This window comes from Eutrigla gurnardus, assembly GCF_963514095.1.
Source record: "Eutrigla gurnardus genome assembly, chromosome: 4".
Lineage (NCBI taxonomy): Eukaryota > Metazoa > Chordata > Actinopteri > Perciformes > Triglidae > Eutrigla > Eutrigla gurnardus.
Genome location: NC_139918.1, coordinates 18,904,354 through 18,918,344, shown reverse-complemented (window position 1 = coordinate 18,918,344; position 13,991 = coordinate 18,904,354). Strand labels below are relative to the sequence as shown.

General features: G+C 44.7%; 3 protein-coding genes across 5 annotated transcripts in view; 1 reads left to right on the top strand and 2 right to left on the bottom strand.

Moving 5' to 3' along the window:
• The first annotated feature begins 1,201 nt into the window (after window positions 1–1,201).
• Window positions 1,202–2,810, top strand: LOC311012347 (uncharacterized protein). The gene is made up of 5 exons (XM_084007760.1): window positions 1,202–1,335; window positions 1,743–1,851; window positions 2,156–2,266; window positions 2,478–2,556; window positions 2,656–2,810. The coding sequence occupies exons 1-5, from the start codon at window positions 1,238–1,240 to the stop codon at window positions 2,745–2,747; spliced, it is 489 nt and encodes a 162-aa protein (XP_083863886.1). The 5' UTR covers window positions 1,202–1,237; the 3' UTR covers window positions 2,748–2,810.
• Window positions 2,811–4,229: 1,419 nt separating this feature from the next.
• Window positions 4,230–9,730, bottom strand: LOC311011907 (Y+L amino acid transporter 2). Its single transcript, XM_084007098.1, has 10 exons — window positions 9,570–9,730; window positions 8,775–9,304; window positions 7,610–7,735; window positions 7,385–7,529; window positions 6,340–6,463; window positions 6,130–6,233; window positions 5,952–6,048; window positions 5,699–5,848; window positions 4,894–5,077; window positions 4,230–4,640 (listed from the first exon to the last, which is right to left on the bottom strand). Exons 2-10 carry the CDS (start codon window positions 9,292–9,294, stop codon window positions 4,546–4,548), a joined length of 1,545 nt encoding a protein of 514 aa, XP_083863224.1. The 5' UTR covers window positions 9,295–9,304; window positions 9,570–9,730; the 3' UTR covers window positions 4,230–4,545.
• A 905-nt stretch (window positions 9,731–10,635) lies between these two features.
• The window catches only part of ripk2 (receptor-interacting serine-threonine kinase 2), a 10,715-nt gene continuing 7,359 nt past the window's right edge, over window positions 10,636–13,991 (bottom strand). The window contains exons 9-11 of one of the 3 annotated variants that reach the window (XM_084007825.1): window positions 13,834–13,930; window positions 13,522–13,719; window positions 10,636–13,413 (exon numbers count right to left, since the gene is read on the bottom strand). In XM_084007825.1, coding sequence (XP_083863951.1) covers window positions 13,034–13,413; window positions 13,522–13,719; window positions 13,834–13,930 — 675 coding nt within the window. In that variant the 3' untranslated portion in view covers window positions 10,636–13,033. Of the gene's footprint in view, window positions 13,417–13,521; window positions 13,720–13,833; window positions 13,931–13,991 lie in introns of all 3 variants that reach the window. The other 2 variants (XM_084007824.1, XM_084007826.1) reach the window with 2 other exon arrangements.

Here is a 13,991-nt window from a genome sequence, read left to right as displayed (position 1 = left end):
TCTGCAGCAAAAAGCATGTAAGTGGAGAGGCCATGTCTTCTGTTTCTATTTCTATTTATGGTCCTATTTTTCTGCTCACTGTGTACACAACTTTTATTCCTGTGCCTGAATTGCGATTTGTGAATCTTGCTCTTCTTTCATCTCACTGTTTTGGTGTAACGGCCACACCTCAACTGTTTTGTTTTGTTCTCACCGCCCTCATGTCGTGTCCTCCGCTGCTTCTGTTTTCAGCAAAAATAGCTCTAAAAAAACACTGCTCATCACTGGTTGAACACCTCACAACAAGGCTGGAGAACATGGCGAAGCATTTAGCAGCTGAAGAGTGAAGTGGAGTCCTTTCCCAGAAAGCGTTCACACTGCGTTCCGGGAATTTTCCACACGGTTCATTAGACACGTTGCTGTTTTGTGCCGCTTTCATGTAACTCTTCAATGCTGCGAAACTGTCAGTTTCCGTCCATTACATTGAGATGGCAGCAGAAATATGAAAACCTGCATGTGTCAAATATGAACTATATGTACACACCATGAGAGGCACATGAGATGTATCATCAAGCTATTGCAGCAGAAGGTTTGAAATCTATCTGAAAAAAATATTATTCAGCCGTATTTAAAATGGTTACATGTAGTTAAAGGCAGAGTAGGTAATTTGGAAAAAAACACTGACTTTGACTGAAAAAGTCCCGCCCCCTTCCTCCACACCTCTGTCCAAAGCCGATCCCCCAGAACGCCAAACGAGTGCTCGAGTGCGCCGATCAGGAAGTAAGCGTTGACAGGTAGGCCGTCCAATTATTTTCTCAGGCCTGACGATTTTGATTGGTCGGGGTTTTTACAGTCCTGCCACGGCCACAGATGACATTTAGTTATTTTTTTTAAGGCAGAGCATTTAATGTATTTATTACTATCAATATGTTACGAGATTTCAAGTAATATAACAGAAAGTGTTTCTGGATAGAATCACCTACTCAACCTTTAAATATTGTAAAAAAAGAACAACCTCTTAGTTATTATGTGCTATCGATGTCTTCGCTTCCCTCCCCTGTCCTTCACTCCCACGCTCCGGTGCGTAATCAAAGTGGTGCTGCCCTCTCTTCCAGCTCTCCACGTGACCCCTGTGCTGCTCTTTAAAGCCCGACTGGACGGAGCGTGGAGCCACATTTAGAAGACGTTCATACGCCCGACCAGGGACTGGATTCAGATCTGATCTACCTGATCTATACCTGATCTACCTGCCGTCAGCATGGACCTGAGATGCCTGCTCCTGGCTTCAGCTCTCCTCCTGGGGGCCACACTCACCATCTCACTGGCAGACAGGACCTCCCAGTGCAAAGTCAAATGGTAACGCTCCGTTTAGTGTTTACAGATTTGATTAGTGTTGATTCAAATTGTATATGAGTGTAATTTTGGTGCCTTCGGGAGAGTCTTTCAGTGAAGTTTCTGTATTTCTTCAATTTAATTTCATTATCAAAGACCACTATTAATGTTCACAGAGCAGATGTTTTATGGTGTTATCGCGTGGATAATGCTTCATGAGGTCAAACGCATGTTAGACAAGGCGCTTATGAAGTCAGAGCTCTGTGCAGCCCAATTTCTCACACATGTTATCTCGGATATGGGCCGACGGGACTCACGAGGCTCACATTAGCCATGTTTGTGCAGAGGAACCCCAATCTAAATGTGATCTTTGATTACTTTCATTCCGGCTGAGTATCCCAGGAACTAACGCTCGGCGCTCTGCTCTGCAGGTTGTTCGGCGTCTCGTGTGACTTTGTCACTGAGAAGCTGGTGAGCCAGATCAAAGCCTGGCAGGTCGGGCGGAGGTGTCTATACGCAGGAGAGCGGTGTTCTTACGAGGTCAGAGACACATCAGGCCAAACATGGTTTGAAATGCGTGAAAATAATCCTTTTTGTTTTACAGAAGTCATTTAAATGAGAGTCAGAATGCAGGAATCCAGCTGATGGATGTGAAAATGTTAGAATTACATCATAGAGATAATGTGTCTTTTTTTAAATAGACCATAATGCCACTTGTTTGCGGTCGTGTCTGTAGAAGGGGGTGGAACTATTACAATCTAATCAAACATAGATGTATCCTTTAATAAGTACCTGTTAGTGTTGACAATATGTTTGATTTGTCTGAATATGTAATGCTCTGCAGCTGGTGTCGACGGCTCCCTACCTGATCAAAGCCACGCACACATCGCCGGCGACCAAAAAGGTCAACGACCTCCAGTTCCTTCTAGAGCAGTCCACCGTCTGCAAAGTGACTGTAAGTGAGAATGAGTGAACAGAAGGATGAAGCCCATAAAAAAAAACCTAAACTGTGTTTTCAATTTCAAGCTGCTTCCCCCTCGTCTCTGCCGGATTCAAGACTTAAAAATTGTAACATCAAGTGAATACCAGATGTCAGGAGAAATGTTATTTAAAGCTATTTAAAAGAATGAATTATTATTCTCCTTTCCGATGGCCCCGATGTGTAGGGAGAGGCCGTGTCTGAGATGTCCAAAGATCCAGCTGATAACAGCACAAACTACTGCAGCCTCCAGAACCTGATGAACGGTAAATATTTCATCCGACACCCACGAGAGAGTGGATCTTGTTGAATCAGCGTTTTATTCCCCCTGATGATGAACGTCCGTGTGCTTTTCCTCCGTTCAGGAAGTGATCTGATCAGCGCTGAGGGATACAAACAGTTCAGCAACAAGTGGATCTGCCCCGGGTTCGACACCGCCAACTGCACCTGGTCTTAGGCAGAAACCTCCCTCGCTACAAATACCTCTCTTCATGTTTGGAGTCATTGTAATGTGTTGGATTTCTACGCTGAGATTTGTGTTGCTTCATCATTGCAGTTTTAAATGATTAAGCCGAAACCAGTTGTTTGTTTTGTACAAACACAATAATATGAAACTGCAAGTGTTAATTATTAATTCAATCTTTTGTGAATGATGTTGGTTTTTACAATTTATACATTTAATTAATAAAATACAGCTTCTTTTGTGAGAAAAATTAAAAAAAAAATGAAAATCTGGTTGACTAAGAATACATTTGCTTTCATTACAAAGCAGCTTTTTTGTGTGTGAATGGGAACAGTCACTTTTAGAAAATGGTACTTTAATGATTAAATAATGGGATGCATTAAAACAGGATCACAAGACACGTAATGAATAATGAAGAAACTGAGTGTAACAGATGCAAGAAAACTAAATGTCTAAGTATGATTCAGCTAATAAGAGAACGAGGAGAGACCACGGTGCGGTTGGCTAGTTCACACGGACTGTAATCTATAAATGATGCATGATTAATGCGAACATGTGATGTGGAGATTTCTTGAGAAGATGAAAGCCTGCGAAACAGACAAACAGCTTGTTTCAAGTTCAAACACTGTTTCATCTCAACTTGAAACACTGAATTGAGTATTCACAGCTGAATTAGGTCAATTCGACACTTATGAACATGTGAACATTTTGTCAAGAAAATTATAGATACAATTTGTTTTAATCCAACTGATTTAAACAGATTAAAGCTGTTTTCATGCAGAATGCTTTTGTGTGATTCTTTGTCAAGAAATTCACTTTTACAGATTTGTTGATGAAACCTAGTAATCAATCAGTCGACATAATACTAAGTTAGTGTATTAAGAGCTGCTTTGGTGTAGAAGACTGAGCATGTGTGGTGACGATGATGAAACAGCTCCACGTTGTGGAGAAACTGCAGGCTGCTGAAGGCCAATGAGTGAGTTTGTGAGTGAGCTGCAACCTGCAGGAAGTCTGTTGATGTGAAGATACATCCATCCATCCATCCATTGTCTACCGCTTATCCTGTATTTAGGGTCACGGGGGGGCTGGAGCCGATCCCAGCTGTCATTGGGTGAAGGCAGGGTACACCCTGGACAGGTTGCCAGTCTATCACAGGCCTGACATGTAGAGACAGACAACCATTCACACTCACATTCACACCTACGGGCAATTTAGAGTCACCAATTAACCTATCCCCATCCTGCATGTCTTTGGACTGTGGGAGGAAGCCGGAGAACCCAGAGAGAACCCACGCTTACACGGGGAGAACATGCAAACTCCACACAGAAGGAACCCGACCCGGGACCCTCTCGCTGTGAGGCGACAGTGCTACCCACTACACCACCATGCAGCCCTGATGTGATGATGTTAATGATAAAAAAAAAAAAATACAGTCTGGGCGATCATGAAATGTAATATTGGGAAATGTAAATGTTAAAGTGATTAAAGTTATTTTTCTTACATAATTTCATAAAATCCTCAAAGATAATCTTCTGTAGAAAAAGTGTCGCATTTTTAAATGAAAGCAACCATTTGCAGTTCCTCACGTGTCTCCTCCTTCGTGGTGAGTCATCTGAGATGTCAAGTCTTTTTTTGTAACTCGACCAGGGAGAAGTAATCCTCACAAGCGCTGCAGGCCTCGCCAACACATGCAGGGCCTCACTTTTCCACCTTCGTGGGAACGATGAACATCGAGGCGTGGACAAGTTGCTCCCGGCAGAAAGCGCTCAATGAGCGATGGATCGTCAGCGGCTCATTGCGTTTTCCCGTCCGCTTGTGCTTCTGTCTCGGTGTCGTATTCAGTCAGGCAGCAGCAGAGCAGCATCTGGATGGATCTGGTGGCAAAGGCTGGAGGAGGACAGAAGCTGTGTGAGTGGAGAAGTCAGTTACAGCAGAAGATTCATCTGGAAAGTCATATCAATCCATGTGAAGTATATTTGACAAATGAGATGGAGGGTGTGTGATTATGTGGTGACTAATAACCTTGTGCTTTGTGGACAGGAAATGCAAGAAAAATGCCTTTTCAGCATTAAAAACAGCAAATCCTGCGTCCCTCGAATATCACATTTTCTGCACGCAGACATCCGGGCCTAACACTTACCATTTAACTTGCGTAGGAATTTGGGCCTCCTCTCATCAGGCAGGTAAATGGCCACATAGTAGACCGGCACCCCGGACAGTGCGATGCCTATACCTATGAGAGAATTGATGGTGTCTCCGTACAGAGGCACGATGACTAAGAAGAGGCTACACAGACAGTAGACGAAGGGGAAGAACAAGGTCAGCTGTGGAGAGAAACAAACCAACACAGCTGGTGGTTAGCTTGTTAACTGATCTCTTGTGTTTCTACACGCAGAGTAATGATTCCAGCTAATACACAAATAATGGAAGCAGATTATGTTCACAAGAGTAGGCACATCAGGACATGAGTTTCTCCTCAGTGCCTAACTCGTATTGTTCATTCAACACAAAAAGGTCATCGATTATATTCCGTAACAAGCTGAGTCACTTGAAGAGGATGAATAAAAAAAAAAGTTTCCACCCTTCAGGCCGTCAGGATGACGAACTCCCTCCTCTGATCTCTGTAAATCCTCTGCTTTGAGGAGATTATTTTAGATTTTGTATCTCTTTTTTACATTTCTATACAGGAAAATATAAATTTTAATATCTTTATACTTTATGATTTAACTCTTCTAATTATTATTCCTTTTATGAAGAGCCCAAAGATGCCACCTTGCATTTCATTGCAGGAGCATGTTACAAACAAATCCCTTGAATCTCAACCCAAACGTAACTGCAGGTGATAAATATGGGGCTCTAAATTAAATTATTATCGAGATGATCACTTCGAACCATAATGATATTAGAAATATTATCACACCGGTCCGATAGTATTGTGTGTGCACCTTCACGGGCCTGTGCCTGTCTGGCTGAGTGATGCGCAGGTAGATGAGGCCGGCCACAGACAGACCCACATAGAGCCAGTAACTGAAGCTGAAGTAGTTGATGAGCTGAAACACGTCCTCCACGCACAGGAAGATCAGACCCATTAACCCCTGCAGAACATGAAGACATATATGTTACAGTGGCGTTTTTTGTGTCTGCAGTCAAGTGTTCTGAAGTCCATTTGTATGAAAGAGTAAAGAAGGAGGTCTTTACATTAAACATCAGTGCCGGTATGGGTGTGTAGCGCTGCAGGTGGATCAGACTCAGACTGTTGGGGAGGTGGCCCTCTCTGGCTCCGACGAAAAACAACCTGCACGGTCGACAAAGGTGGAAAGTGAAGCACTCATCACAGGAGCCTGAAGTCGGGGCCTGTTCAGCACTTCCTGATTACCGTGAGGCAGAAATGATGGACGCGTTGAGTCCTCCGTAGCATGACATGGCCACCGAAACCGGGATGATCCACTTGAATGGCCCCAAGACTGCATTCCCAAACGTCTGTGAGATCAGATGAATGTGCTTTATTACACTGACTGTCGTCAGAGTGCTGGGACAACCAGTTCAGGACTATATTTAGCAGCTTGAGGGACTGTTTGTGTCTCACCACAGCAACGGCGTCGCTGGCCAGCAGAGACGGCATGTCCAGCACCACATAGTACGCCACGTTGGTCAGCAGGTAGATGATGGTCACTATGGGCATGGAGATGGCGATGGCCAGGGGCAGATTCCTAGAAGAACAACATCACAAAGAGATCGTTGACTCTGACTCACTGAAAAGCTGCATGAATGCATAACAGAGAGCTCAAGTTGTAATTCCCACCGCTACAGCCCATTCTTATGATTTTACAAGTAACTAGGGTGGAAACCGATTACAATGTCATGTCAGGAAGACCAGGAGGAGGAGGAGGGAAAGGGAGGAGGAAGAGCAGGATGAGGAGGACGAGGGAGAGGAAGGAGAGGGAAGCAAGAGGAGGAAGAAGAGGAGGAAGAGAAGGGAGGAAGAGGAGGTTGGAAGAGTAGGAGGAGGATGGAGGAAGAGAAGGAGGAGGGAGAGGGAGGAGGAGGAGGGAGAGGAAGGAGAGGAGGAGGAGGAAATGGGGGAGGAAGAGCAGGATGAGGAGGACGAGGGAGAGGAAGGAGAGGGAAGGAAGAGGAGGCTTGAAGAGCAGGAGGAGGATGGAGGAAGAGCAGGACGAGGAGAAGGAGGGAGAGGGAGGAGATGAGGAGGAAGAGGAAATGGGGGAGGAAGAAGAGGGTAGGAAGAGGAGGATGAAGAGGAGGAAGAGAAGGGAGGAAGAGGAGATTGGAAGAGCAGGAGGAGGATGGAGGAAGAGAAGGAGGAGGGAGAGGGAGGGGGAAGAGGAGGAGGAGGGAGGAGGAGCAGGACGAGGAGGAGGAGTGAGAGGAAGGAGAGGAAGGAGAGGAAGGAGAGGAGGAGGAAATGGGGGAGGAAGAGCAGGAGAGGAAGAAGAGGGAAGGAAGAGGTGGAAGAAGAGGAGGAAGGAGGAGGAGGAAGAGAAGGGAGGAAGAGCAGGTTGGAAGAGCAGGAGGAGGAAGAGGAAGAGGCAGAGGGAGGAAGAATAGGAGGAGGCAGAAGAGGAGGTTGGAGTGAGTGTGTCCCTTTGGATGCCCGTGTATCGACGCGTCACCTCTCAGGGTTCTGAATCTCCTCAGTGACAAAGTTGAGCGTGTCCCAGCCGGAGTAGGAGAACAGGGCCGAGTAGAGGGCCAAAGCGATGGCCCCGGGGTCCGTGGTGGAGCCCTCAAACGGACTCTGGAAGCTCTTCGTTTCTCCTATGCAAAGAGAGTCAAAATGTGAAGCGCACGTCCGTCTCGTTTTCTGTGGATGCACTCGTACTCGTGTGTCGTCTCACCGGTGGATATTTTCAGTATTCCCACAATGATGATGAGGCAGAGTGACATGAGTTTGGCGTAGGTGAAAATGTCCTGGACCAGAGTCCCCCACTTCACGTAGGCACAGTTAATGAAGATGAGCATACCTGGACGAACCGGAGGAGCAAGGAGGTGAATGAACCTTCCTCTGCATGATTGAGACATTCATATATACAGTATAATAAAAAGATTCTGGTACATATTTTGCTCACTTGTTAGGATGCATCATCAAAGATAAATCATTCAGGGGAAACAACCGTTTATTATAGCTAACAGAAGCTCTCCCTGAGCCCCGGACCAGAGGTTGCTCCTCCGTGTAATGTGGGCCAACGTCTGCATGAGGGTCCAGAAACCAAAACTCACTTCTTAGAAGGGTGTACATGAGTCATGGCATAGCTGATCTCTCACCTAAATAGCACTTTTGCTAACAACAGCTTCACAGCATAAAGCCAGGCTGTAAACGACACTGGTCCATATCTAACTTTAGCCTATAGAGTTTGGTACAGGGAAGGAAAGACATGTGATAGGACTATTATAGAAACAAACCCTTTCAACCCCGGCTAGGTCAGATTAAAATTTAAATTACTAGATTATTTTATCTAAACTGACAAATATATGGCTTTCGTGTAAAAGCGACCATGTGTTTCACCAGCTGAATGGTTTGAGTGTGAAGGAATGAATTCTAGTATTGTAGTGGATTGCAGTAATTTCACACCGCTCCGATACGGCTTTAGAGAGCGAGGCTGATGTCAACACCGGATTTCACGCCGCTTCTTGTGAATGCCTCTTGTGTATGGAGGCTCAATGGATCTAGCCCAGGACTCTACAGAGAGGTTATTACTGAATATACATAAATTAAATGGCTATTGCTGAAAGAATGCAGCCCATGAATCTAATAAAAACAGGTTTTGTTTTAATAAATTATAACCTTTCCGTTATGGTGCTTCTCTATCTGAGAATAGAAAAACAAAATGCTTATTGGGTGATTGAGCTGCCTTCAGGAACAGCTCAAGGACAGTGAGTTTGTTATTGCATGGACTTCCCTGCTTCCTTTGATAAAGAATGCACACATTTATGTCTAATTCTTGTAATCTTTTTTAATGTTCTGGCTGATGAACCCTAGACCGACACAGGGGTGTTTCTTACAGAGGCAGGCTGCAGCGAGGAGCCGGACGGCATCGTACGGCGGCTGGCAGGTGGGGTAGAAAGCCTCCAGCAGGTAGTTTGCGAACGTGAGCGAGATCACAGCCTGGCTGGCCGGCTCGATCAGCAGGATGGACGTCCACAGACGGATGAAAGCGAGGAAGCCTCCGAACGACTCCAGGATGTAGGCGTAGCTGGCCCCAGACTTGGGGATGGTGGTGCCGAGCTCTGCGTAGCACAGAGCCCCGAACACGGAGAAGATGCCCGCAACAGCCCAAATCACCAACGACAGCCCGTAAGAGGAACTGTGCATGAGTACACCCTTGGGCGACACGAAGATCCCAGAGCCAATCATGTTCCCGACGATCAGGCAGATTCCATTCATCAGGGAGATTTCTCTCTTCATCTGCATTTTCTCTTCTTTCCCCTTATTTGGGGCCTTTAAGTCCTCATCAGATGGAGCCCTTGAACTTGGGCATATCGTCTGTGACATAATCCCCATCTTCTGCCTAAAATCCTCCATTAAACCAGTGCTGGTGTGGACATGAAAAGATCAAAGGGTATTATTCATTTTAACAGTCAAAAACTACCGTTATTCCATAAAAATATGATGTGATTTCTTCGTCATACTACACTCCCCGAGCCTGAAACCTGAAACAGAACATGTCCACATACAAGAAAAGGTCATGCATGTGGTCAAATCTCCCAATCGGGATCCCTCACACAAACATTTCCCAACATAGTCCTCTCTTTGTAAACATACTCACAAGATCATACACAGACATAAAGTGAGCTTACTTGACTCTCTGAGAGTAGATCGACAGGTGTTTGCGTTCCTCTGTTCATGTGGTCTCCCTCCGGCCCGCGACGCTCCTCTGAACCGCACAGTGAGATATTGGTAAGACCACATCTGAGACGCAGCAACAGGACGGTCGATGTTGCAATCCCTGCACCACGGGTGTTTTTCAAGCACACCAGGCTAACCGCACCCTCGTGTCCCCCCCCCCCTGTGCTATTTTCAGAGACAGACCTCGTCCCTGCCCCCTGGCAGCCAACAAGAGTGAAGACAGAGGTAACACAAACCCAGGCGGGTTTTCTGGGTCAACATGCAGGATGCAGTCGGTGGGTTGTATGATACAGAACGCGTTGTCACGACGTTTACTGTCATCACAGATTATCTGATGCATCAAATGATCATGTGGCTGGCTCAACAGATTAAAGATGTTTTTTTATAATTGTGCAATAAAGTGATGACCGAACAAGTGCAGGCAAGTATAGGGACACAAAGTACAAGTGAGTCTAAAACGGAGGTCCAGCAACTACTGTCTATGCAAATGTGTGTGTGTGTGTGTGTGTGTGTGTGTGTGTGTGTGTGTGTGTGTGTGTGTGTGTGTGTGTGTGTAATGAGTCCTGTAATAAATATACATACACAGTGTAAAAGACATGTATGGGACTAACATGTAAATGTCCCCTGGGTCCCATCCCATAACCTAAGGCTACACATAAAGGGTTTATGTGTAGTTCTTGGAATCCCGATCGGCAGTCAATGCTAATAGAAGTCATTTTCCCCGTTACATAAAAAGAAAGTCAACAAGCAGGCAGAAGTAAAAAGAGACTACCCATTTTAATGAAGAATTTGATACAACATAATGATAAAAACATCCTAGTTTCCGTTGAAGCCACGGCTACACTTCGTCTGATTTCTGTTTGATAACCAGACACTGATCACGACATGAGCCGTAATCAGGCGTTTTGCAGGAGGCAATTCTAAAGGATCTAAGGACATCACTTGACAAAAACAATGCGTGAGATCTCAACAAATTAATATATATATATATATATATATATATATATATATATATATATATATATATATAAAATAAAAAGACGAAACTATCCTCTACAGTACAAAATATGTTACACCCTATGTAAGCTATCAAATTGGTAGCATTTAACCCTTTGTTTCTTGGTTTGTGTAAAAGGCTTTTGCATGTTGCTATAGTTGAGACCGAAAGCAGAATATGAGGCACAGTTATGGAACAGGAAGTCGGACATCAGTGGAAACATATCGACCTCTGCCTGACCTTCCTGTGGTCATTTAAGTAACAGGATTGTGTACGATGTTCTTCTAACAAAGTGTCTTACTAAGAATGACCTGCTTGGGCCGATTCCCACTGTGATTTTTTTAGACCCCTCAATTGATTTTGGTCCTCATTACGAGGGGCAGAACAAAAAGCACATTCTGTGTTTTTGCTCAGCAACAACGCTGGGATTTAACCTATTTTGAGGAAAGGCAGTGATGAAGACAGTAAGGCCCTTAATGAGCTACGTGCACGTAACGTACTTGAGCTGAAACGATCAGTCCATAAATCGGTTTTTCAATCGACAATAAATTAATGTGCAAATATTCGGATAATTCATGTATCAAAAAATTATGCGACCCCAGTCTCTCAAATGAGAATCGTCTTCTATGACAATAAACTGTTAATGTGAGTGATTTTAGCAACACTTGAAAATATTGGGATTTTCTACCATTTTATAGACCAAACAATAATAATAATTATAAGTCAATGAATGAATAATGAAAATAATTGTTGGTTCTAGTCATATTACACATATAAACATGACAGGACTACAAGGAGGTCTGAAAGAAACTACCGTGTCATGGAAAGAGAAATCATTTGCATTTTGGCACATGTCGTATTACTCAGTGTTACTCATACAAACTGATGCTACCGTCTTTGTATGACTATCAATATGTGTATTGCATATCAATGCATACGAGAAAAAGAGAACATTATTTCATTAACAGGTGTTACTGTTGTTTGGGAAGTGCAGCTACAGAAACAAATAAAGTTGCATGAGTGATAAACTCTATAAAGCGGGTAAACTTAAAACTTGGGGGGCCAAACGATGGCCCTCTGCTCTTTTTAAATGGCCTGCGGAGATTTTTTTTTTCTTTTTAAATAAACAGTTATATGTCTTGAGCATATTTCTAATAAATTACAGTGTATGTGAACTGCAAATCCTAGTTGAGTCTGACAGATTTACAACTTATATTTGCATAACAATCTTTTAAGTGGGCCCCGGGGACATGGACGGAGACCCATGTTTGTCAATTTCTGCCTGTTCTGTTCTGTCTGCTCTGTATTAAGAGTTTCACAGTATTGAATTAATTTAACTTAATTGAAGAGCTCAGATATAGAAATACTTTTTGTAATATGTGGGCACACCAATAACAACTAAAGCCAAGCGTATCCGGTTACTTCATATTATTTGGCCCGTATACTTTTCTGTATTCAACCCACAAAGCAGGTTTGATCTTCTTTGCTCATGTGTTGCAGTTCTTCTGCAGAGCTCAGCAGGATCAAAGATGTGAAGCCCGTGGATGAACTATAACTCCAGAAGTATCCTGAAGAGCCTGGAGTGATTTACTGAGAGGTGAGGCCACTACTCAGAGGACCAAAAGTAATCAGATCACTTTGTTCCACTTTGAATCTAGACAGACATGCAGACACGCACGCATCCCTTCTCATTCCAAGTCTTGAATTACAATCTCAACTTCCTTTTTACTCTCTTGAGCTCAGCAGTGTGAAGAAAGAGGGGGGGAGGAAAAATTGCCCTGACAAAAACTTTCCATGTGGTCACCACGGTGACAACTATTGACACTGACTCAACCCAACAGTTCAGCTACAGCCAGCTGTGTAAAAATATGCAGTTAGCGATCATTGGCTAAACACGTTGTGAGGGCCACAGGGTTAACAGTCCTCCTGTCAATTATTCAGATCAACGGAGTGTGTCGAGGATGTTGGCGTAATATTAAGGCGCCGCACACACACACACACAAATACTGGGCTACATAATTACACTTTCACATAATGGTAACTGAGCTTTGAAGAAGAAAGCATAACGTATCAAAAAGAGAGAAACCCTGCATTTACTCAGAATGAAGGGATGGACTATAAATATATCACCTCATTAACACTTTTTAAATAAAATCACTGATTCCGTTAAAATCTGTTGATTCTGGTCACACAGAATATTGTGTCTTGTGAGTGGACATCCTTCACAGCCACAGTTTTCTACCTGTGACTTGTTTTTGCTCACCCAGCCCTCCGTTCCACAGTCTCTTTGTGCCAAAGTCTGACGGGGAACCGTGGTGACCATCTCGACGACAGCGGAACCAGTAAGAGTTAAGTTGTAGTGTAAAGCTGGCGTGGTCTATAATCTGGATCGTTTCCGTTGCCTGGCTGTGACGGCTGCTACATGATCCTGGGGATATTGTAGGACATGGACAGCGGCGGTGCACTGGGGACAAGGGTAGGGGAGCCGATCTCCGCCGGGTAAGGCTGCAGGCCCATCTGCTTGTTGTCGCGCAGCTTGCGGACGACGACGCGGCAGAACTCTTCATTGTGCCGGTGGCAGTTGTCCAGGAGTTTGCGGACCTTGGCGGTGCGCGTGGTCTGGGTCGCCACCAGCTCGTAATCCTCCCGCATCAGCATGGTTTGGGCCAGCAGGGCATCCAGACTCTGGTTCAGACAGGCCTCCGTCATCTGGGAGACGATTGCCTCCCGCCGCGCTGCAATCCACTGGGCGACTGGGCCTTGTGAGGGAGGGGAGTGCTCCAATGGAGGAGAGTAGTCTGCTGCAAGCAAGGAGAGAGAGAAGTCAACAAATCTATTTAATTCAACTTTCCAGAACTATATTATTATTATTATCAACCACTTTATCCATTATGCTTGAACTGTACTTTGTTGCTGAGGCTTGAGGGTGAGGTTCTCGAGCCGTGTCTCATATTCGGTGACGGGCAGGCCTGGTTTGACGGGTATGTTCAAATCCTTCTGGTTGCCGTTGAGATTGTTGACTCCGTACTGGTCCTTCAAAGACTCGGGAGGCTCCAGAGTATGAGCTAAGAATGACGACGGAAGCCCCTCTGCATCAGGAAGAGCTGACCAGGGATGACAAAGCTTGTATTAAAAGCTGACGCGTGGGACAGTGAGCTTGTTCTTTGTTTCTTAGCCATTCAGTAAATACTGCCAACACATAAAATAACAGTCCTAACCTTTAGAAGTTGCACCATTGCTGCTGGTGAGGGGGCCTGGTAGAGATATGTCTGTGTCCCGGGAGGAACAAGAGCCTGAGCCGGATGAACAGCTCTCCTGTGAGAGCAAACGGCGATGTTTAATTTACACATTCCACACAGACATAATGCCATTAAAC